General features: G+C 34.2%; 2 protein-coding genes across 2 annotated transcripts; both read left to right on the forward strand.

The window, feature by feature from the left end:
* Positions 1-391: 391 nt before the first annotated feature.
* On the forward strand, positions 392-3,170 carry LOC143610512 (beta-ketoacyl-[acyl-carrier-protein] synthase III, chloroplastic-like). The gene is made up of 6 exons (XM_077084973.1): positions 392-562; positions 1,533-1,638; positions 2,270-2,388; positions 2,459-2,523; positions 2,599-2,821; positions 2,898-3,170. The coding sequence occupies exons 1-6, from the start codon at positions 479-481 to the stop codon at positions 3,168-3,170; spliced, it is 870 nt and encodes a 289-aa protein (XP_076941088.1). The 5' UTR covers positions 392-478.
* A 13,042-nt stretch (positions 3,171-16,212) lies between these two features.
* Positions 16,213-20,829, forward strand: LOC143610501 (acid beta-fructofuranosidase-like). Its single transcript, XM_077084965.1, has 5 exons — positions 16,213-16,646; positions 16,890-16,898; positions 18,422-19,278; positions 19,900-20,294; positions 20,388-20,829. Exons 1-5 carry the CDS (start codon positions 16,262-16,264, stop codon positions 20,650-20,652), a joined length of 1,911 nt encoding a protein of 636 aa, XP_076941080.1. The 5' UTR covers positions 16,213-16,261; the 3' UTR covers positions 20,653-20,829.
* The last annotated feature ends 1,481 nt before the right edge of the window (positions 20,830-22,310 follow it).

A 22,310-nucleotide genomic window follows, 5' to 3' on the forward strand; every position in this document is an offset into this window, starting at 1 on the left:
GGAGCTTCAACCACTATATATAAAACTAAAAAATGTCCCCCGTGTTTATGTAGCGTTTACATGACACAAAAAATGAGTGTTTTTAGCTCTTCAACTACGGATATTCTAAAAAGTAGCAAGCCTTGACCCTTTGGTAGAGATTGTTATTATGCTGGCTTACTAATTCATTATGTCTATGTTAAGCATCCACCAATAATATAGACAATAGTGAAAACTGAACTGGATCGATCCATGCCCTCTATTATATATAAAACCAGCAACCTATTTAAATTTTATACCACTGACAAATTTCAAGCAAACTCATCTGGTTACTACTTACTAAAGCATTCTTTTGTAAACAATTGCATAAATTTCATGAATATGCACACGTATATACTTTAACCGTGTACCAAAACATATTTGTAATCTAACTAGAGCAACTACAGGTAATGAAAACTTGACAAGTCTTGCTGTAGAGGCTGCTCAAAAAGCGCTTGAAATGGCGGGGTTTAAAGCCGATGATTTGGATCTTATCCTCTTTTGTTCATCGACACCTGACGAACTGCTTGGCGGCGCACCTGAGGTAGTTAAAGGTTTTTTTTTTTTTTTTTTTTATATGACGGGTAATTTAAACACAAGTAATACAAAAATACATGTGCAAATTAACTCTAGTAATGTACAGTCATTTCTCTAGCAACATTAAGGAAATGTCATACGTTATTTCCACACCATATAAGTTATTTGGACACCATATGCGTCTATACGGCTCGTATAGGGACTATACGAGCTGTATATGTGCAAAATTTTGTCATTTTGTGATAGAGAGTGTCAGGTGTTTGAAGCATATACGGCCCGTATAGGGGCTACATGACCCGTATAGACTGGAAAAGCTGTCATCCGTACATTACTTAGTCGTATGAGAGCTATATGACTCGTATAGCCCCTATACGGACCGTATAGAGTTGTTCACAATGTGTTAGAAAAGTTACCTAGTGGTATGTATTCGTAACTTGAGAATTGTGAATGCAGATAATTAATAGGAAAAATCATTATAATTATAGCTAGGAAACACATGGTTGTCTCTAGGAATTTGAGTGCCCATGACGAGTATAAAAAATGGATCTTATATAATTTATTTTTCTCTGGCTTTTTTTTCTCAATTTCACTTGTTAATATTTTAAAAAAAATTATACATATATTAAAATAATTAGAAATTTTGTGCCCCCGTTGAGAAACCGTGCCTTAAACGCCCGTCGAGCCCAGGATGCGATGTTGGCCGGCCCCGGAAAAACATAAAAGTTATTTTTCTTGTAGGCCATATATAATTTTCAACATCATAATTAACTATGAACATTAGTTACCACATTTTATGGTTACGTCAGTAATAATTGGCTAGAGGTTCACAAATTTTAATCATCTAAAACACTCTTTTTCTTTTACATGATGCACCAAGGTTTCCCCTAATTATATTTGGTATATTATTTGTCTCAAATTCTTTCTTTAGCGTTTTTTTTAAATACATTAACGTTGGTCTACATTTAGTACATTATCAGGTTCAAAAAGGACTCGGGTGTAAAAGGAATCCACCTGCGTTTGACATCAGAGCGGCTTGCAGTGGGTTTCTATTGGGGCTAGTCTCGGCTTCGTGTCATATTCGGGGTAAGAAATCTATTATGTTGAAGTATAATAATCAAAGTTGCAGTAGTACTTATATGCAGGAAATAGATGCCTTTATTAATCACAATGCTACTGCTTATATAAGCATAGAACTACAACCAAATAATCAAAACAAAATTGACTAGCGCGCTGCCTACGTTAATTAAGCAACCACTAACTGTTCTAAAGAGTCCGTTAAAAAAACATATAACCATATAACCATCTTCGCTTGTTCGGTTGCCTTTGCTACCAAGGGTCTAACCTTTCGACTATTTTTCTCTCAATGGACCTCCGTTAAAAAAACACTTAACGTCGTTAAGTGTTTCCTGAATTTCAAATCGATGTAATTGTAGGGCTTTTGATCGGAAGAAACATGCGAGCCGACAGATGTGAAGGAAAGATATGCCTTCATTAATCACAATACTACTAATTTTATAAGCATAATATTGCAACTGAGTAATCAAAACAAGATTGACTAACCACCTACATCTTATTAAGGAACAACTAAGTAAACATGCACTTGCACCTAACTTAACCTGGTAATCCATGCAACGGCTATCTTTTCGACCGGCTAGACACTATTTGAGTTATTTTTCAACATTTTCATACGTGTACAATCCATGAACTCTTGTAGGAGGTGGTTTCAAGAACGTTCTTGTGATCGGCGCTGATTGTGTAACTCGTTATTTAGATTGGAAGGATAGAAATACTTGTGTTCTCTTTGGTGATGCTGCTGGTGCTATCTTACTCCAGGTTTACGCTTGTTCATGAGTACATTTGGTAAATGACAAGTAAGTTCTAACATAATCATCATTTTGTGTAGGCGTGCGATAGTGAGGAGGATGGTTTAATTGATTTTGACATGCACACTGATGGCAAGGGTGCCAGGTTCCCCCTTAACCCACCATCATTGATAATATTAATAAGTTCTAGCTTTTATTGATTGTTTTTTTCTTTCCATAGGCACGCGAATGCTTCTATTAGGCATACTCAAACGAATTTTGCATCGGGTTCTAAAGGTGTTACCCCAGGGTTTTCCATTACACAGCCATCTATTTCATATATCCAAACGAATGGGCACGAGGTTTTTCGCTTTGCTTCTAAGGTCGTACCAGAGAGTATCCTGGTTTTGTTAGCAAAGGCCGGTCTTAAGCAGTCAGATATCGACTGGTTACTCGTCCATCAGGTTTATACCTATCATTTTTATGTATATTGATTTACCGGTTATACAAAGTGACTTATGTGACATGATGTGTATGCAGGCTAACCAGCGGATCATTGATCGTATAGCGTCAAAACTTGACTTTTCAAAGGACAAAGTCATATCTAATATTGCAAACTATGGTAATACGAGTGCTGCTTCCATTCCGTTAGCATTGGATGAAGCCGTTCGAAGTGGGAAGGTGAAGGAAGGAAGGCCAAACCATCCTGACATCGCTCTCCCGATTTTTACTCGCCACTTCCCGATGGCACCTCCGGTGTCGTTTCTTAGCACCTGTGTTTCGGTTCCGTTGGTTACATCCCAAAGGTCCTGACCTTGAAGGTATGACATAACACATGTCGACCAAACCCGGTAATTAGTTTGGTTCAAACGCTTGATTCCGGCGACAAACGACGTATCGGCCATCGTTTACTTCTTCGTCAGCTTCTTTTCTCACCACGAGTTTGTTTACGATCTACAAACCCGGATAATCGCCAAAGGCAACCGTCCGTGAGACTAATCTCTTGGCTGGACTTCGATCGACTAAACTCGATTACGTACGAACGTGACTCGGCTTTGATACCACTTGTTGAACTTGAACAGGGGAGCCGATGCTTGATCAAGAACTGATCTCAATCAATAACACAAGAAAACAAATATTGCTTCCTTCTTATTGTTGTTGTACGTACAGCAAGGAAACAAATAATACTACTTCTTGACTTTGTTATTCACAACTCAAATAATACCCCAAACCTTAAAAAACCCACTGTTTCTTTAGTCGAACCAAAAAGACAACATAGGACAAACTTCTAGTTGGCTGCACTATAACACAATTAGTTTCTTTTTGACAAACAAAAAGCTTCCGGTATATTATTAAGAAAACGACACACGAAAAAACTTAATAAACATATATGAACCAAGGGTTTATATAATACCCTTAATTCGAGCCCTACTCGTATTCAAATACACAATTTGAATCTAACTCAAATAGGTTTAGGATAAGACTAACTTAATAAAATAAGACAAACTTATTAATAAATAATAAACGAATTATTATTTAAATCTCCTCCAAGACACCCCATGAGATTTACCGAACCGCCTTTAAATATCGTCTCGTTTAACATTTAGGACCTGGACTTTGATGTTTTGATTTGGGGATTTAGGGTTTACAAGCTATAAGTGTTTAAAAGAAAAGAAAAAAACAAAGAAATAACGAAGTTACCAAATTATCCCTGACTTAACGAAAAAATAGACGGTGTTAGAAAAAAATAATAAAAATGAAAGTTTTTTAAACTGAGGTAGCCATTTGCACAAAATAAAGAATATGTACTATAGTTGCCTAGTTGACCAATCCAGATACTAAAATGTCAGTTAACTCAAAAAAAATAATGAAAGCAAGCCCTTGCTCCTATGCCTGTAAACGAACCAAACGTTCGGTGAACTGTTCGTGAATTGTTCGGCGGGAAGTTCGTTTATGTTCGTTTATTTAATAAACGAACGAACATGAACAAAAGTTTGTGTTCGTTTAATTAAACGAACAAAAATGAACGCGTGTTCTGTTCGTTCATTTATGTTCATGAACGTTCGTCTACGTTCGTTTATCTATGTTCGTTTCTGTCTGTTTATTTATGTTTGTTTATGTGTTAATAAAAAATAATTAAATATTATTTGGATGAATCATATACTTAAATCTTTATATTTATTAATTTGTGTTCATTTAAGTGTTTCATTTATGTTTGTTTATGTTTGTATGTGTTCATATATGTTCATTTATCTTTGATCAGTTATATTTATTTAGAAACGAACACATATATTCATTTTTTAAATAAATGAACATGAACATAAATATTTGTTCGATTAAGTGTTCGTGTTCTTTCAATTCGTTTACATGCTTTCATTATTCGCATTGATGAATACATCGGTCTTAATCTCTAGGCTCTACCAATTTTATTTGTATTCGTTTGAGTTCGTGAACCGTTCATGGACACATTAATTTCCTTAATGAACGAACACGAACAAAAAATCGTGTTCGCTAAGTGTTCGTGAACCGTTCATGAACACATTATTTCCTTAACGAGCGAACACGAACAAGTTTCTGTTCGTGTTCGTTCGGTTCGTTTAAAGCCCTACTTGCTCCATCCAATTTTGTAAATAATATATACTTAATAAATATTCATATATTTCTTGCATAAGCTAGATCCGTGGGCTATAGTATATTCCATTTGACAAGGGAGATGAACAACTGAACGTTTGACGACAAGAGAGAGTCTAGATTGATTGGTGTCGGATGTAATTGCTTAGTGGAAATACAATGATTGGATCTATAATTATGAATCTTTAATAATGGCATAAATAAAAAGATAATAAGAAAATGAGTTGTGAAATCAGACGAACATGAAGTCGCATGTGCATGTTTGTCACTTGGGTATGACATATTTCACAAAATCTTCATAACCAAATTATATGCAATATTAATAACTATTGGTTGGTACAAACAATACCGTCACCAGTTAATATTAAATACTAAACAACGTAGAATCAACAAAAACATTTATAGCATCCACATTTCATTCTCTCTGTTACATCTCTAAAATTTTAAGTATTTGTTTAATTCTCTTCTCCATCCAAATTTCTATCTCCCTCTCGTCCCCTCACAATCAGTTAGATTTTATGATATGTGCCTAACCACAACCCCACGTAGCCTTCATGCACTCCCATGACATGGCCTCTTGGAGTCTAACTTGCTCAAAGGGTATATCAATTGGAAGATTAGCCATCTCGAATCAGCTTACATCATTTTCTTTATATAGTTAAAAGTATTATCAGGGTCAAAACAGGAAACAAACCGGAGATGGTGCTGCTCTACTCTACACTTTGAATGATTATGAAGGCTCGAAATTCCTAGCTCTTCAGTAGAGAGTTTCGATATTCTATAAAGACAACAAATGATATAATGCTTATTACTTTTAATTGTATAAAAAGTTGATCTAAAGTATGTAATATCTCATGAACAGAGTGGTATAAATTATTCTCAGGCTTATTTTTGTACCTTGTAACTTTCGTTTGTTTTCTAACGTCTTACTAGTCTTTCGTTGTTCTGAAAAGAAACTTATATTATTTAAGAATAAACGGTGGGTGAGTGGTTGTTTTAGTGTTTATTAAATAAAAGTGCCTAAACAATGTACAAATTAAATAATGTCTCCTTAAGTGTTTCAACTTGACATGTGTACGGGCACTTGCCCAACTCCAGGATCACATGAATTATGCAGTTCCTCAGTTCGGTGCAACCTTTTTGTTTTCTTTTTCAACTTGAACAGTTTTCAAGTTGTGGACACTCAAAGCCACATAAACTTAAGTTTCCTATCGATCTTGTCAGAATAGAATGCTCATATATTATATTTTAGTTTTTACCTCCAAATCACTTAAAAAAATAGTCAAGTTACAACTGAATATCTAAATGGTCACAGAACAAGTTGTGAGTTATGTTTTTTCATCTCAGAATCAAAAGTTTGTTACAAAAACAACAATAATTAATAAATACAACAAAAGATAAAAACAAACTATATGAGATCTATTAAAAAGTATATGTAGGTCCCAAAACGACCACCGAACGGTTTTGCTCTCGATAAATGTGTCGAGATGGGTGCGGTAAATCAAACGAACGAACATAGATAATATAAGATAAAATATGAACGATCTCGTTGTCGGTTAAAAGATTGATAGCATTAAACAAAAAACCGACCCACCCAATATATGATCGAGCTCCCATTGGGTGGTGATTTACATCTTAAGAAACACACATACAAATGACACACAATGCTTCTATATATAGTAAAACATAACATATTCTAGAAGCCTTATCCCGTTGAAGCTAAACGCGCGTTCCCGAAGCTCTCGTTTCGTGTCCGGTTTCCTCGTCGGCTTAAATTATTCACTTGACCAAAATATATAACGGGTTTTGTCATTTGATATCGCAAGTCACTAAAATTGGCCTTACAATATATTTACTAAAATTGTTTATTATCAAGGAAAATTATTAATTAATGACATAATTAAAACTACAAGTTAATTGGTTAAACAAATGTATAGTAAGAAATAGTATACCAAATAAAGTTTAACTACTATATATGTATAACTCTTAAAGTGAGAAAAAATAGTTTAATTTTAATGGCATTAGCTACTAACAAGTAACAAGACATGTTATGTCAAACTAATTTAGGTACATCTGTTATTAATTTCATTCTTCTTATTATTTTGGTAGGGTTTCTTTGTGGATAAGAGATGGTTGTTTAGCCACTTTAGTCTTGAAAATACTTTTGTGCTAATTATTGTATTTTTTTTGCTTTTGTTATTGTACTATGCTTGCCTAATTACACATAGCCCCCATGAAAAGAAGTCTATAAGAAGTTACCCACATGGCCACATAAATATATGGAACGTGTTCTAAGTAACCCCAAATATGGATTGTGGTATCATAGACCGTGTTCATTGCTATTTATTATCAACTAGTAATCGTACCCGCGCGTTGCGGCGGACCGAGTTGATTCCATGTTCTGTGTTTCAGACATGCTCATAAGATCATTCACGTTGCAGGGCAGCGGTATTGTTTAGGCAATAGTACTATATATCCATTAAATTATGTTAAATGTCACCAAGTAAAACAACGTTACATTCGGTGCAATCATTCAAAACATTGATGTACACTTTCTTGAGTTCTGGCACGAATTCAAGAAGCAACCAAGTTCTTTTGCAACAGCAGCACCACCTTCCCTCCTTACAAATGGAGTCCTGAAATAGAATTTCTTCGCAAAGCAAAAAATGAAACATGATAAAAATATAAACAACAAAAGCAACTATTAAATATTAAGTTAAATATGTATAGTAGATTAGCATGCTAAAACTTATATCACAAATGTTGCTAACAGAGAAGTAAAAATTTCAGCTATAACCATGAAAGTCTTTAAACAATTTAGTCAACTATGATGTTTTTTAATATGAAATTAGTTTGTTCAAAAGTGCTTCTGGGTTATGTTTCCGTTCAAAGTCCATATGGTGATATATGTTCACAGGGGGGGCATTTGTTGGTCTTTCAGTTAAAGGATGATAAATGATTGAAAATGGATTGCAAAGAATAGAAGGGGTATTTATAAGAAAATTAATTTTTTTTTCTTTGCAAAAATAAAGGGCGGCTACAAAGATCTTGACCCAGTTAACCGTTTTTGTTATGAAGCCACTTAGAACGAACACGAACCAACTGTTCTTGAACTACTTAACACACAAACATAAAGTGAGTTAATTTTCTTTTTAAAACAAACAGAGGCCCTTTTGAACATTTTGAAGACAAATAAGTTCAAAGTAACTGTTTCAGACCCAATACTGCAAAATGACCAATTGTGCAAAATCTGTCCCTTTATCAAGTTCGCTCTAGACTTGTTTACAAACTACCTATCTACCATAATAGATCAGAAATGACAACCTAATTCAAAACTAAGAAAAAAAAAATTGTTTTCCAAAACCCTTAACACCACTAATGGTGCTCGTGCATGCTTGCTTACTATTGAAGTCCACACAGTGACATAGGTGGCCATTATTCACTAAATTGAATTTAAAACTTGACAGCTAAGAACATCAATAAAATGACTGTTGTTCTGTCAAAAGAGTTGGTCGAATCCACCTTTTTAGTGCATTTAACGAAAACCAAATGATTAGCGCAACTTAACACCTTAGAGAATTCGTTGACTATTAATCTAAATTGATACTATGTTTACATATGGATCCCTACGTCTAAGTGCACGTTCCCACATGACAGACAAAGATACAAAGCTCGTGTGTACAGCTGGTGGTGAATATATTATGCACATGTGTAATTCATCAGATATCACCTAATCTGGGTAACACAAAATTTTACCTAAGCAGTCGACTTAAGGTGTCATAAAAAACTAAAGTGACTAAGTGAGCACTAATATTATTGCATCAAGGAAGAAAAAGCTAAAGCGAGCACTAAAAATATTTCATCAATGAAGGTTATATGTGGAATCGATATAATAATTAAGTCAACCCATTTTAACTAACCATTAACAGGCTGAGAAGAAATCGAAAAAATTTCCAGAGATTCGTTCTTTAGTTCCTCATCAACAGCAGCAACATAATCATCCTACAATTTTAAGAACATGTTCAATTACAATCGACTTATCACGACCAATTGGCTGAAAAGAGTACAAACTTTATAAATCAAAGAATTTGATTTGGCCCATATGAAAATAATTTGGTATATACAAAGTCATTAATCGATTACTATTACCCTTTTCATATGGAGTTTTAGCTTCCTCAATAATTGCCTTCCAAATGATGTATCGCACAAATCACCCCACGTGTAAAGATAGACAGATGGCTCCCAAATGATGATAAGTACGATAACTTACCAGTAACCACTTGTCCATGACAGAACTATATGTGTGTATTGATTGTATGTATCAGTGTGTATTGAATGTAAGTACCCAAAGCATTATAAGTTGTAAATGGAATGAACAGTGATTAACGTGAGACAAGTTGTGAATGCATTTTAATTATATATATATAATGATATTTACAAAAAGGAAAAAAAAAAACTTAAAATAATATTATCAATCATTTATTTAACTGTGGGATCATATGCTAAAAAAATATATGTAAATTGAGTGTAATATTTGTGAGCTTGTTATAGAGGACAAAGAACAAAGACCGAACACGAAAACCACCAAATACTATAAAAATTGTTTCTTATCACAAGACCAATTGTTTCTCGTTGTTGTTTCGTAAATCATCTACCCGTGCGAGAGATGTCATATCTCAATTCGTAAACATTCACTATGTTAAGAGATGTTGTGCACTTGTTAATGATCTGCATTTTAACAATTGCCCGTGTAGGGTTGGTAGAATTTCCTTGTTCACTAGAGATACACCATAATTTTAAAAGATGTTCTCGTATACATATTTTTGAAGATTAATACATAGAGTAATAGTGCTCTCGTAAACGTATTTATGGAATCATAAAAGTGCTGCCTATGTTATTTGAACCTTGTGGGAAGCTTGTTACCAGTTGTAGGTGCTTATGGTGTTATGCTCAATCTTAATTTTCACTTTGAATCTACATCAAATCTTGCATAATATTTATGGTGTTATGCTCAACATATAATTTCACTTTGAATCTACATCAAATCCAACCATAGTGCCTTTTCCCCGGAGTCGTCACCTTTTCTTTTATCTAGATAGTAAAACTCAAGACCCCGAACTTTCTATTTTAACTTGAACCCAAATATATAATGGGACGTTACATGACTTCTATCGACAAATTTACACCTTCAGACCGAGGGTAGCGGGGGTGGAATTGTTGGGTATGGATGATGTGGCAGCTGTGCACACCACTACCCTCTGCCGTGAACGGGAGCGCGGACGGCCCAAGTGGACCGGTCCATGGGGCTTGAACGGCTGGTTGGGCATGGGTTGGATAAATACTTGAGGGTGGATCAATCAAGCCCCACTACACCCTATGAAGCTTGATCCAATGACTTGATCACGTGTCACATCAGCGCCTACGTGTCGTAAATGTATTGGATCACTTGAGGCTTAATTAAGCCCCACTACCCTTAGCCTTAGAGCATCAACAATGCATTAAAAAACTGAACAAGTCCAGTCAGCATTCAAATGGTGATTCTCTCTCCTCTCTCTTCCTATTCTCCCTTCTCTTTATTAGTCATCTCTCACAATGTTTATCCACACATGTTTAGAAAACTGAATGTCAGACCTCATCTCTCCTCTATTTCTCTCTCCTCTCTCATCCACCTAGGCTCCGCCTATATCTAAATAAAGAGTGAACACTGAACACTTGTATTGGAGATGCTCTTAGTAGCGTGAAGTAAATTTACTCTTTAAATATACACGTGGAAATGCATTATTTAATTACTTGTATTACTAAAAACCATGTAGCATCATATCCATTAAATGTGATCCAATAATTCATTTAATTAGTGGACAGCAAATCAACGTGGAATTGGTTCCCACCAAGTTACTCTTCTTTCTCCCCAATTTTTTTTTGGGTAATAATTAGGCTGTTTTTCTCATGCCAATTTCATTGTTTTTTCCAGCTCTATTATATATAAATTAAATTTATCTAATAAAGTAAATTAGCTATAGTTTGTTATAATTATTTTTGTCGTTACTCGGCATATGTTTTGATTAGGTTTTATAATTATACTCTTTATATATCCATATTTATAGAGTTTTTTAGCAAAGTTCTTTTAATTCTGGTTATCTGTTAGATTTTAACTCAAAACCTCTCTCTTTCATATGTATAGTTAGTTTGCTTCATGTGCGTAGTTTATTATCAAGAGAGAATGGATACAAAATTTTCATTATTTTATAAAATAAGGGATAAAATTACATATTAGCCGTCCCTTGAATAGTATAAATACATCAATGCAAATTTTACAGGCTAACATTTGGTCAAAAGTAAACATAATTACGCTAGATTAATAATGAGGACATAACTTTCGTATGTTCTAGACATCGGCAGCTCAACTTAAGTGTTCAATTATTATTGACAATTCACAATGATTTCAAATCCAAACAGTAACATCAACAAAATTTTAATTTTTGATTTGATAAAAAAAAGTAATTAAATTTTGTACTATTATTAATATAATTATTAGTTATATTAGTAATAATTATCATAACGTAAAGTGGTATATATGGAAAGTGATCATTGAGATATTAAGCGTGTAATCGTAACGTAAGGTCCAAAATTGTGACTAATGCCTATCAAATTGCGAAAACTTAAAAGCAGTCGGTATTCGCGAGAAATCATGGATTGCGAGGAATTCATTGTGAGTGTGAATTTCGTGTACTTGAAAGGCTTACTATACAATATCCATTAGAGTTCTATAGAGTGTTTTGTGAGAGGTTCATTGTTACATCATAATTGCATTCAAAAATCAATACAATTGTCCCATATCAGAAATTTTCCTGAGAAGAATATAGGGTAAGAAATCCAATCCCATGGTACCGGCGGATTTTCAAAGGACTTTTTTTATGAATCATTTTCTCTGATCAAACCGACAAGATTTTGAAAAATATATGACACTAGCAATGAGATTTAAGAATAAAAATGTATGGGTATGTCAATAGAGGTGTCATTTTAAGTTATACACGTTGAATTAGTTGGAAATGATAACAAATTAGGAAAAACATTATAAATAATATATTATTTTTTTAGAAACTCGAAATTATAAATATTTAGAATTAACAGAATTATACTTGAGTATTTAATTTTATTTAAGTTTTTAGGATGACTTTAAAATCCAATTTCATATGCCCTATACTCAACTAGTAAAATCTTATGTCCTTGGTTGGAGTTTTCTTGTATAATCTTTGAATCGCGAGATTTCTTTTAGATTAAAGTTATTTTGATGGTAATTCACAATTTTATTTCAACAAGACAAAAGGCTTCAAGAAGGATTCTAAAATTATATGTGAATATTGTAATGGATTTCGTATAATTCATTATCATATATTAGCCAAAGTGACTCTATTATATACGAGTTTAACCAATGTAAATAAAAATCATAACCCTTCATCAAACTATATATCCGTTAGTCTTAATAACTGCCATAATTGTCAATCACTGGCAGTTACATCTATAGCCGATGGTGTTACTTTAGTTGATACCGACCAAACGTTTTTGGTACCTAAGAACAAAGTTGCTACATACCTTTATTTTTTATACCGAGAAGCACTTTTTGTGTCAAAGTCAAAGTTCATACCAATGATCAAAGTTAATACGGGCCATTGAATTCAATCAACTTTTATCGACTTTGTGATTCCTAAACAACTTTTAACCCTAGTAAGGGGCTTTACACTTGGACCCCACTACTAGGGGCGGCGCCCTCAGACCGTCATTGTTTAGTAGGCTTCACCACGTTAAACTACTGAGGTGTATTAACACTAGAAATTGAATAGTTTTGAATAAATGTGTACTTCACGCCAGGGCCGCCCGGGAGGGTGTGCAATGTGGGCGGCCGGCCGGGGCACATCTTTTTCCGGGGCACAAAATTTTCAAAAATTGCTGATATTATGTATATTTTTTCTGATTTCGTTTGTAGTTTTGACCCTAGATGGGAATAGATGAGAAAGTTTAGTGATTCTTTTTTGATCCATGGCACTAACCAAAAACACCCGTGAAGAAAGAACGGGGTGAGGAAGATGATGGTAGGGGTATTTGTGTAAAACATCAAAAGCTTAGCTAGAAGTTAAAAGTTAATATGTGATTTTTTTTTTGAAAGATGACTTTTATAGTGGTCGAATATTCAGTCACAGCTCTCGAAAATAGCCCCAACCGCCCCACTAGGGCCAAGACTATGTTGTCTTAACCGGGCCCACGCTTGGCATCCGAGTTTGGCTAGGCGTTCCACGAGAATATTTCGAGCCCCCCTGCCACTTGACAGGAGTTGTCCGCCCACAAGAGCAAGCTCTCTGGGAAGGGACACTCTAATAGAAAACTCGTGTCGCCATCAAGATTCGAACTTGAGAGGCCAACCAGCATCAAACTCTTACCTATCATTTGGCTGGCCATTTGTGCTAGCCCAAGTGGCTAAAAGATATCTATATTAAGTAGAAACATAACCATAGCACGTTTTTAAATGTGTGGCTAGAGTTTTTTGTTTTTTAATTATTTTTACTATTTGATTATAATTAAAGCATTTAGATATTTTTTGGGTTGTAGTTTAATTAGCTATTACTTAATGTCATTAAGACACTCTTTTTTGAATGACAATGTTTTTAGAATTTAGTTATATAGTTATTTGATTTTATTAAAAAATGGCAATGTTATTTAATAATCCTTGTGCTCAGTGCTTACAATATGTTGAGTAATTGGTTGAGAAAAAAAAAATAATAGCGTGACAAAGTTAGAGAATATAGACTATTTTATTTTGACTATTTTCTCTTAAAATTTTTGCAATCAATTAATCAGTGATGTCTCTAAAATAATCATCGGTACTAAAAGATGTAAAAGAGAAAATTAGATTTTTGTTATAGGAGCTTCACGAATCATCAGTTAACGGTTAGTTATAGTTATTACAATATACTATATTTTTGCTATGTTTATTTTTATAACGTTAATTGTCATTTACAAAAATTAGCTTATATATACGGGTCTTTTTATTCTAGCCCGGCCGAGGTATTTAAATCCTCAGATACGGCCCTGCTTCACGCCTCTATTATTATATCAACGTATAATCTCTATCTTTATTTTTTTTCCTTTAGTGACTATTAATTACCGAAGATGTTATGATGACACTAAATTATCATCAATTCTTTAATCACCTAATATTATAATCGAGTATTCTCATAATAGTTAAGAAAATCATGCGACCTGTAAGCAATAGGATCACATATATATTCACATGAATCTCTAGAATAAATGTCGTATGTTGGATAAATTATTAGTTTGCCGATGTGGATTTGAAATCAACTTCAATAATGAAATTATTTTGGAAACAATAATGCAATTTTAAAATTCCATCATACATGTGATAGCTTCCTTTGGATCCTTAAAATAATGTCCACGTACCCAAACACAATAATTATTACTATTATTTATAGAAGAAAATTGTAGACCACCTATCCAGTTATTTCTAACTGTGAGCTCATATTTTATGACTCGATTACTTCATATAAAATTCACTTATTCGTATTATGAATAGAAGAAAATTTGAGTTTCTATTGTTACCTGCCTTTACTAGGTAGACAGTTAAAAATACAAATTATTCAAGGGAGTAAATTACACTTTTGGTCACATGGTTTAACATGTTTGATTATTTTAGTTCAAATATAGGCTTTTTTTTTAATATATCATGGCCTAAGGTTTAAATTTATAACCATTGTAATTCACATTGCTAACCATATCTAGTTTTTCTGCGTAAACAGTACAATTCAGTTATTTACATCAAATTAAGTACTAATTATGTAATTTATAGAAAAATTTTGCGTAGTTTTATTAATGTTTTTTTTTTCAAATATATGTACCATTTAATACTATTTGTGCTTGCAATAAGACGAAAGATAAAAGGGTAATAAGTTGCGTCGTTAACTCTTTTTGAATTTCAAATCCCAACCTTTTAAAAACTACATGAATCTTGGAGTCGAAACATTTATTATGCAAGACATGTAGGACTCGAGTAAGTAGCTCTATAGCTTCAGATTCAAAAGTATCAGGTACAAATAGCGATCATATTGCATGAAGCAGCTTTTAGAGCAGTCTGGTCAGCCATGAAACCACTACTCCCCAAATCCAACATAGGAAAAACCCCTTGTTAGATCCACATACGCATGATTCCCAACAATCCATCCCAAGACCAAAATATTAGTTGGTCAAAGAGTTTAACATCCATCCATCGGGCCAGTCAAGGAATTCACATGCAAATATATATTAATAGTTGAACAACCATTATAATTTTTTGAAAAATTGAATTTAAATCATCCAAACTATGAACTATTGGCAAATAACAATCTCAACTAACGGGTTGGTTGTTTACGGTCCCATCTTTTAACACATTTGTTCCCAACGAGCCGTGACTAGCGGAATCTTAACTCTGTTAGTCTCCTATCACAAGTAAAACGTTTTTGGTCGGAATACTCAACCATTTTCGTCGAAAAACTCAACCTGAACAACACCACCACGGCTAACAATAACATCCACCACCACCGTCGCGGGAAACCTTCTTCATGTTAGGGATTTTCCTGATTCTCAAACGATCAGACCAACAAAAAGTCGTTTGTCCTCGTCATTTGAGCCCTAGTTCTCACCATCACAGAGCTGGCGCGATCCTCTTCTTCTACCACCACTGACTCCGATAGAGGTTCTAGGATTTCGAAAACGTCAATAATTGAGGCTTTTACTATAAAATAAAAGTTTTTTAAGGTCCGATCTAGTTAATTATATTTGTTTACTAAAGGATTCTGATGGTCTTCATGAAGGTAGTAAACTAGTAATTAAGGGTGGTGTTAATGATCATGTTTTATTTGGTTTATGTTAAATGAATTTTTTACATGTAATGGTTTATCTAATCAACAAATTTCCATCTGTACTCTTCGTAATTCGTATAATGTAGAATATTTTTAGTTAAGAGTATAAAAAACTATTCCAAAAAGTTTTGAAACTTTTGATTACTAACAAAAGTTAAAATTGAAAATTAACCACAACTTTTGATTACTAACAAATGTCCAAATTGTTTTCTCACCGGATGAGATTTGCCACGTGGATACAGTAATTTCCACGTAAGCACCAATAATTTTTAATCTTATTTCTCTACACTCCTCAACATTTCCATTATAAATACCGTTAGTTTCCAGCCTATTCTCCAAACCACATTCACAAACATTAACATAAACATGTCTTCTTCCTCAGATCTTGAAAACCCTAATGCCACCTATGCCCCATTGCCGGACGGTGAACACACCGCCCGCAACGAGCCTACTGTCACCAAAAAGCCGGTTTTATTTATTGTGTGTACATGTTTGTTTGTTGCTTTTCTAGTGGCTTTGATCACCGGAACTGGACATGTTATTCCTAATAACTTAAACATCATTTTAACACCTTCAACGGTGGAGACGCCCACGAAGACAACTACGTTGTCTCGTGGGGTGGATAAAGGTGTGTCCGAGAAGTCTTTTCGACCGTTGTTGGGTGCGGATAATTCGTATCCATGGAGCTCCAACATGTTGGATTGGCAAAGAACTAGTTTTCATTTTCAGCCTTTGAAGAATTGGATGAATGGTATGTTTTATTGGACTACATGTTCTTGCACATAGAAAGATTATTACATTAAATATGTCACATGGTGAATGTGGTTAGCCAGTTAGGTGGATCATTGTGTTTCCTTTTTATTTGAAAAGTATGAATCTTGAAATTTATTAGAGAGATTACAAATTTATAATTTGCAATGTCTAATGATTTCTTGTTTATGTTGATTCCGGTTGGCATTGCTATTACTCGTGATGGCGATTATTTGATCTACAGATCCTAACGGTACGTGCTCTCCAACTGTTATTTGTTTGATGCATCAGTTAGCGTTGTCTTGTCTTTTCGTTGGAAAAATATTTGTCAAATCTATGTGCGATAGAAATTCGCGTATAGACAAAAATATTGTGGTAAATAGTAAAAGATCAACTGTTGTGTGTGAAAAGATATGCATGATCACACTTAAAAGCATGAATCTATTTTGTGGAGTTTTCATGGATTTTTGATTTTTTCACATTAAATTGGAAAATATAAATCTATTTTTTAGCTCATATGTTTTGTAACGAATTGGTGGTTAGGTGGACCAGGAAACAACACTCGTGTTCAAGCGTGAGCCCGGTTAAGACAACATAGTCTTGGTTCGAGTGGGGTGGACTGTTACTGAAATTGACCGTTCAAAAAAAAAATGTTTTGTAACGTTATCCACACATTTAATTGTGAAGATACTCCTTAGACCATGTGTAGTCATAAAGCTCCACTACCAGGGGTTATGCGCCACGTGACGCCCAGTCAGAGTTATGGTTTTGTACAAAAACAGGCTGTAGTCATAACTCTCCACTACCAGGGGTTATGCGCCACGTGGCGCCCAGTCACTATTAATTTTATTTGTTTTTTTAAATTATAAATCATTTAAATAAATATATAATTAAAAAACTACATTAATATTAAAAAAATACCAAACCCAAATCAGATCTTCTTCCATTTCATTCCAAAACCAAATCTGAAACCTCCTTCAATTTCCGACGGATGCAGAACAGCATCAGTATGAGTGCTGACGTCACGATGAGTACGGTGACGACGATGATGACGTAGAGCTTTTGCCCTAGGATGGACGCCTTGGAGGTGAGACTAACGCCGCCGCCGGTGGACGATTTGTTACCGGAATCCGCCATTGTTTCTGGCGAGATCAGATGCTGAAAGGTGGAAACTGTAACGGAATTCAACGGATAGTTTTTTGATATTTGAGCCAGATCTAGCGTTTTGTACAAAACGTTCGGAAAAATGAAATCAACATAACGCAGGGGGGGCGGTGTACCCCCCGCGTTTTGGTTCACAACGCTGGTGGCAAAGCCACCACTATGGGTGGTCTTATAAATGAATATTCTATTTGTTTTATGGTAACATGTTCATCCTTAAATGCAATTTTTTTTTAGAAAAAAGTTGAATTAATAATTAAAAATAGATCTCATCCTATGGTAATTCCAACTAATATTCGCCTGGCCCACTCACGTTTTTGCTGATTCATTATGCATCCCTCTTAGCAAGATCACAAAACCAACACAACAGTTCCAGATTTACCAATCAAATTATTATAGTATATTACCTTTTAATTCCTTTAATATCACAACTTTTAAACACTTTTTATAGTTGGAAAAGAAGAAAGAGAACACACTTTTCACGGGCTAAATAATTGTTTATAACATCAACCATGTCCTAATAAACAAAACATGTGTTTTTTAACTAATCATTTACTTGAAAAACATTGGACTTCTTCACAAGTTTTTGATATATTGTCTTAAAATATATTTTAGGTCCCGTTTTTTACAAAGGATGGTACCATTTGTTTTATCAATATCATCCGGATGCTCCCGTGTGGGGAAAAATTGTTTGGGGTCATGCGGTCTCCAAAGATCTAGTTAATTGGCGCCACCTTCCCATCGCTATGGAAACCGACCAATGGTACGACGAGCAGGGTGTTTGGACCGGTTCAGCCACCATCCTTCCCGACGGTCAACTTGTGGTTTTATACACCGGGTCCACCAATGAGTCGGTCCAAGTCCAAAACCTCGCATACCCAGCTGACCCATCGGACCCACTCCTAATAAACTGGGTCAAGTACCCTGGAAACCCGGTCCTGGTCCCACCACCTGGTATTGACAACAAGGACCTCCGTGACCCCACAACCGCGTGGAAGACACCCGAGGGAAAATGGAGAATCACAATCGGGTCCAAGATTAATAAAACCGGGATCTCACTTGTTTACGACACAGAAGACTTTAAAACGTTTGAGCTTTTAGATGGAGTGCTCCATGCGGTCCCAGGTACGGGTATGTGGGAATGTGTTGACTTTTACCCGATTTCAAAACAAGACGAAAATGGTCTTGACACGTCCATTGATGGACCGGGGGTTAAACATATAGTCAAAGCAAGTATGGATGATGATAGACATGACTATTATGCCATTGGTACTTATGATGCATATAAGGGAAAATGGAAACCGGATAATCCGACATTAGACGTTGGGATCGGGTTGAGATACGATTACGGTGTATATTATGCATCCAAGACATTCTATGACCAAAACAAACAAAGAAGAGTCTTGTGGAGTTGGATCAAGGAGACCGACACTGAAACCTCTGACATTAGCAAGGGTTGGGCTTCTCTCATGGTACGTAAATTAAGTTACCATATAAGTGTTTTTTTTTTCAAATTTAATTTTAATAATTTAAACTATAACCTATTAATGACCGGTTGGATTTAAAAATCCGATGGGGCGCTTAGAAATAGGTATTTTAAGTTTATAGTTGCATTTATTTTCCTATTTAATAATACATAAATCAGATCTTGATAACTAACTATTTACTACCAACAAATTTAGAACATATTATATACTTATCGAATGAAAATGGTAAAATTTATCATCCATACATCATTTTAAATAATCTATACCGGTGATGTGGCAACGAAACTCATATGTTCATAATAAGAAATCTCACTTTAATGGAAAAGTATATCTGTTTACTCTAGTAAAAAACTAACCGATTTTTATCCAAGTATTTGTTTTGAAACGACATAATTGTAACATCCTGGACAAAATAGTTAACTTCTCGTAGGGTTTATACACTTGCACTCGACAATGAAAGTGGTAGTAAAAAGTGTTATTTGTCACATTTCAGCATAATTATTATCGACCAACAAATTATAGTTTAAAACTTTAAATTATTAATATTAGAGGTTTTAATATTTGAACGCGTTTGATCTAATTATATTTATACTTGTGAATTCACAGGGCGTTCCAAGAACAATTTTGTTGGACAAAAAAACTCAAAGCAATATAATCCAATGGCCGGTTGATGAGATCAATACCTTGCGAACAAATGTAACAGTTTTCAAGAATCTAGAACTGGAAGCTGGCTCACTCGTACCACTAGACCTACCTGCAGCATCCCAGTTAGACATTGTTGCCGAGTTTGAACTCAATGAGGCCACAGTGTTAAAACTTAATGGAGCCGATGCTACATACCTGTGTGCTAATGGTGGAGCTGCAACACAAGGCGCACTAGGTCCATTCGGTTTCTCAGTCCTTGCGCATGAGGGCCTCATCGAGCATACTCCTGTCTATTTTTACGTTGCCAAAGGCGTTGATGGAAATCTTACAACTTTCTTTTGTGCTGACCAATCAAGGTATCCATTTGTTCTCATTTTCTTAATTATTATGTTTAGGCTTATGTTTTTTTTTAATTTTAGTGCTTGATTATTATTTGTTACCCTATGTAGATCATCTACTGCTAACGATGTTGACAAGTCAATCTATGGAGACATTGTCCCGGTACTAAAAGGCGAAAAACTAACTATGAGAATCTTGGTGGATCATTCTGTAGTCGAAAGTTTTGCACAAGGAGGAAGAACATGTATTACTTCACGAGTTTATCCGACAAAGGCGATATACAATAATGCTCGGTTGTTCTTGTTTAACAATGCTACGGCAGCATCAGTTACTACCTCAGTTAGTGTATGGCAAATGAAATCGGCCGAAATTTAGTTCCTATATTTTTGGCAATGATGTTTAAAATCCATTTTATTATTATTTTTTGATTTTGATGATGATTATTATTTTGAAGATTCTTCATTGTTGTACATGGGAATTCATGAACTTCAAAGAAAGGAGTCACAATGAATGTAAGCTAGATTTGAGTAAAGTATGAATTTCTTTATTTCAGATGTTTTATTTTGTTGCGTTTTTTAGGTATAAAAAGTATCAAGAGTCAACATAATATTCACTTAAATCATTATTAAATCATTTGTTGATAAGTGTTTTGTATGTTATAGCTAAATGAACGAACATGAAAGCATATTTATTCGTTCGTTTTTCCGGCTAACATTAACAACCCAAGGGTAAGGGAAGTAAATCCCTTGTCTTGGGCCTATACTTATCAAAGGGCTCACATTTGCCAGTTCCAGACTTCCAGTAGACGTAGGTTCTCACTTCTCAGCTCTTGTTGTCTCAGCAACGTAACACAACAACTCCAAAGAAGAATTCGATCGAAGCTTCCTTATTGATCAATAAAATGACACAAGTCATTGTATAATTTTCTGGCAAGATGCATGATCCAATTAAATGTTGTAACATTGGACCAAATGATATGATGAAATGTTGTCATTGAAAGTTTCAACGATTATTTCTCAATTATCTTGTGTTGAACTGTAATAATTTGCACACCTATTTTAAAATAGGTAGCATATTTGATGTATTTGATTATACTGTTGAGAATTATGTGTTTTAAACAGTTTTCTAAATTTATAATTAGTCATGATTATTAAGTTATTATTAACTCATGTTGTAGAGGCATTAAACCACTACGAATGTCCTAAGTTGCTATGCTAGTGCTATATTTGTTAGGCTGAATGTCATGCTTAGTATTTCGCTATAAATTTTATTGCAAACCCTATTGATTTAAATAAAAAAAATTTTGACGCATCATTTATATGTGTTGGATGATAATGAAATTGTAACATGGTTACAGTTTTTTTTTACTTTACTTTAAGCCCATAAAATAGTTTATCATTTTCATTTTTCATTTGTGTTGGTTCATATTCATTTGTTTATATGCCACTCATTTTCATTTGAGTTGGTTCATATTCGTTTATTTATATATTCATGTTTGTTTGATATACTAAAAATTAAATATAAACAAACACGTAGACGAAGCCCAATTTATTAACGAATGGACACAAAATAAAAATATGTTTACAAATGGTTTATGTTCGTTCGAATGCAGTTAAACGACCAAACACAAGAACAAACATATATCAAATGATAATATGTTCCATTTGTTTACGCAATTATAAGTAATCGAGAAACATAGAAAAAAGAAAGATTCGCCTCCCACGTCTGGTCGGCAAATGAATGCGAAATAAATAATCGGTGTTTCTGTCACGATATTAGACCAAGAAAAAATACGTGGAGCTCTTTCATCCAAGAGATAGGAGTAGCAACTAGTAAACAACCTACTACTTTAGCTTTAGAATTATAACAAAAAGTTAAAAAGTATATAATAAATTGAAATTAATGTAGGTTTGCTTTTTCTGTTATTTTTTCTTTCTTTATTTTTTTTTTTGTGGATAAGGTCTTCAACAAATAGTTTAATCAAGATTTTTCAACTTACATCATTGATAAAGTTATTCAAAAGAACAAATATT

This window comes from Bidens hawaiensis, unplaced genomic scaffold, assembly GCF_021521415.1.
Source record: "Bidens hawaiensis isolate Kalapana, Puna unplaced genomic scaffold, B.hawaiensis_p1.1 tig00026600_1, whole genome shotgun sequence".
NCBI classification, from domain to species: Eukaryota; Viridiplantae; Streptophyta; class Magnoliopsida; order Asterales; family Asteraceae; genus Bidens; species Bidens hawaiensis.

What these genes read in the sequence shown, in the direction of transcription:
- LOC143610501 (XM_077084965.1), top strand. Translation starts at nt 16,262, where the DNA reads ATGTCTTCTTCCTCAGATCTTGAAAACCCTAATGCCACCTATGCCCCA. An exon ending in AGGGTTGGGCTTCTCTCATG is followed by an intron (nt 19,279 to 19,899) that starts GTACGTAAATTA and finishes GTGAATTCACAG; the next exon opens with GGCGTTCCAAGAACAATTTT. An exon ending in TTTTGTGCTGACCAATCAAG is followed by an intron (nt 20,295 to 20,387) that starts GTATCCATTTGT and finishes TACCCTATGTAG; the next exon opens with ATCATCTACTGCTAACGATG.
- LOC143610512 (XM_077084973.1), top strand. Translation starts at nt 479, where the DNA reads ATGGCGGGGTTTAAAGCCGATGATTTGGATCTTATCCTCTTTTGTTCA. An exon ending in CTGGTGCTATCTTACTCCAG is followed by an intron (nt 2,389 to 2,458) that starts GTTTACGCTTGT and finishes CATTTTGTGTAG; the next exon opens with GCGTGCGATAGTGAGGAGGA. An exon ending in ACTGGTTACTCGTCCATCAG is followed by an intron (nt 2,822 to 2,897) that starts GTTTATACCTAT and finishes ATGTGTATGCAG; the next exon opens with GCTAACCAGCGGATCATTGA.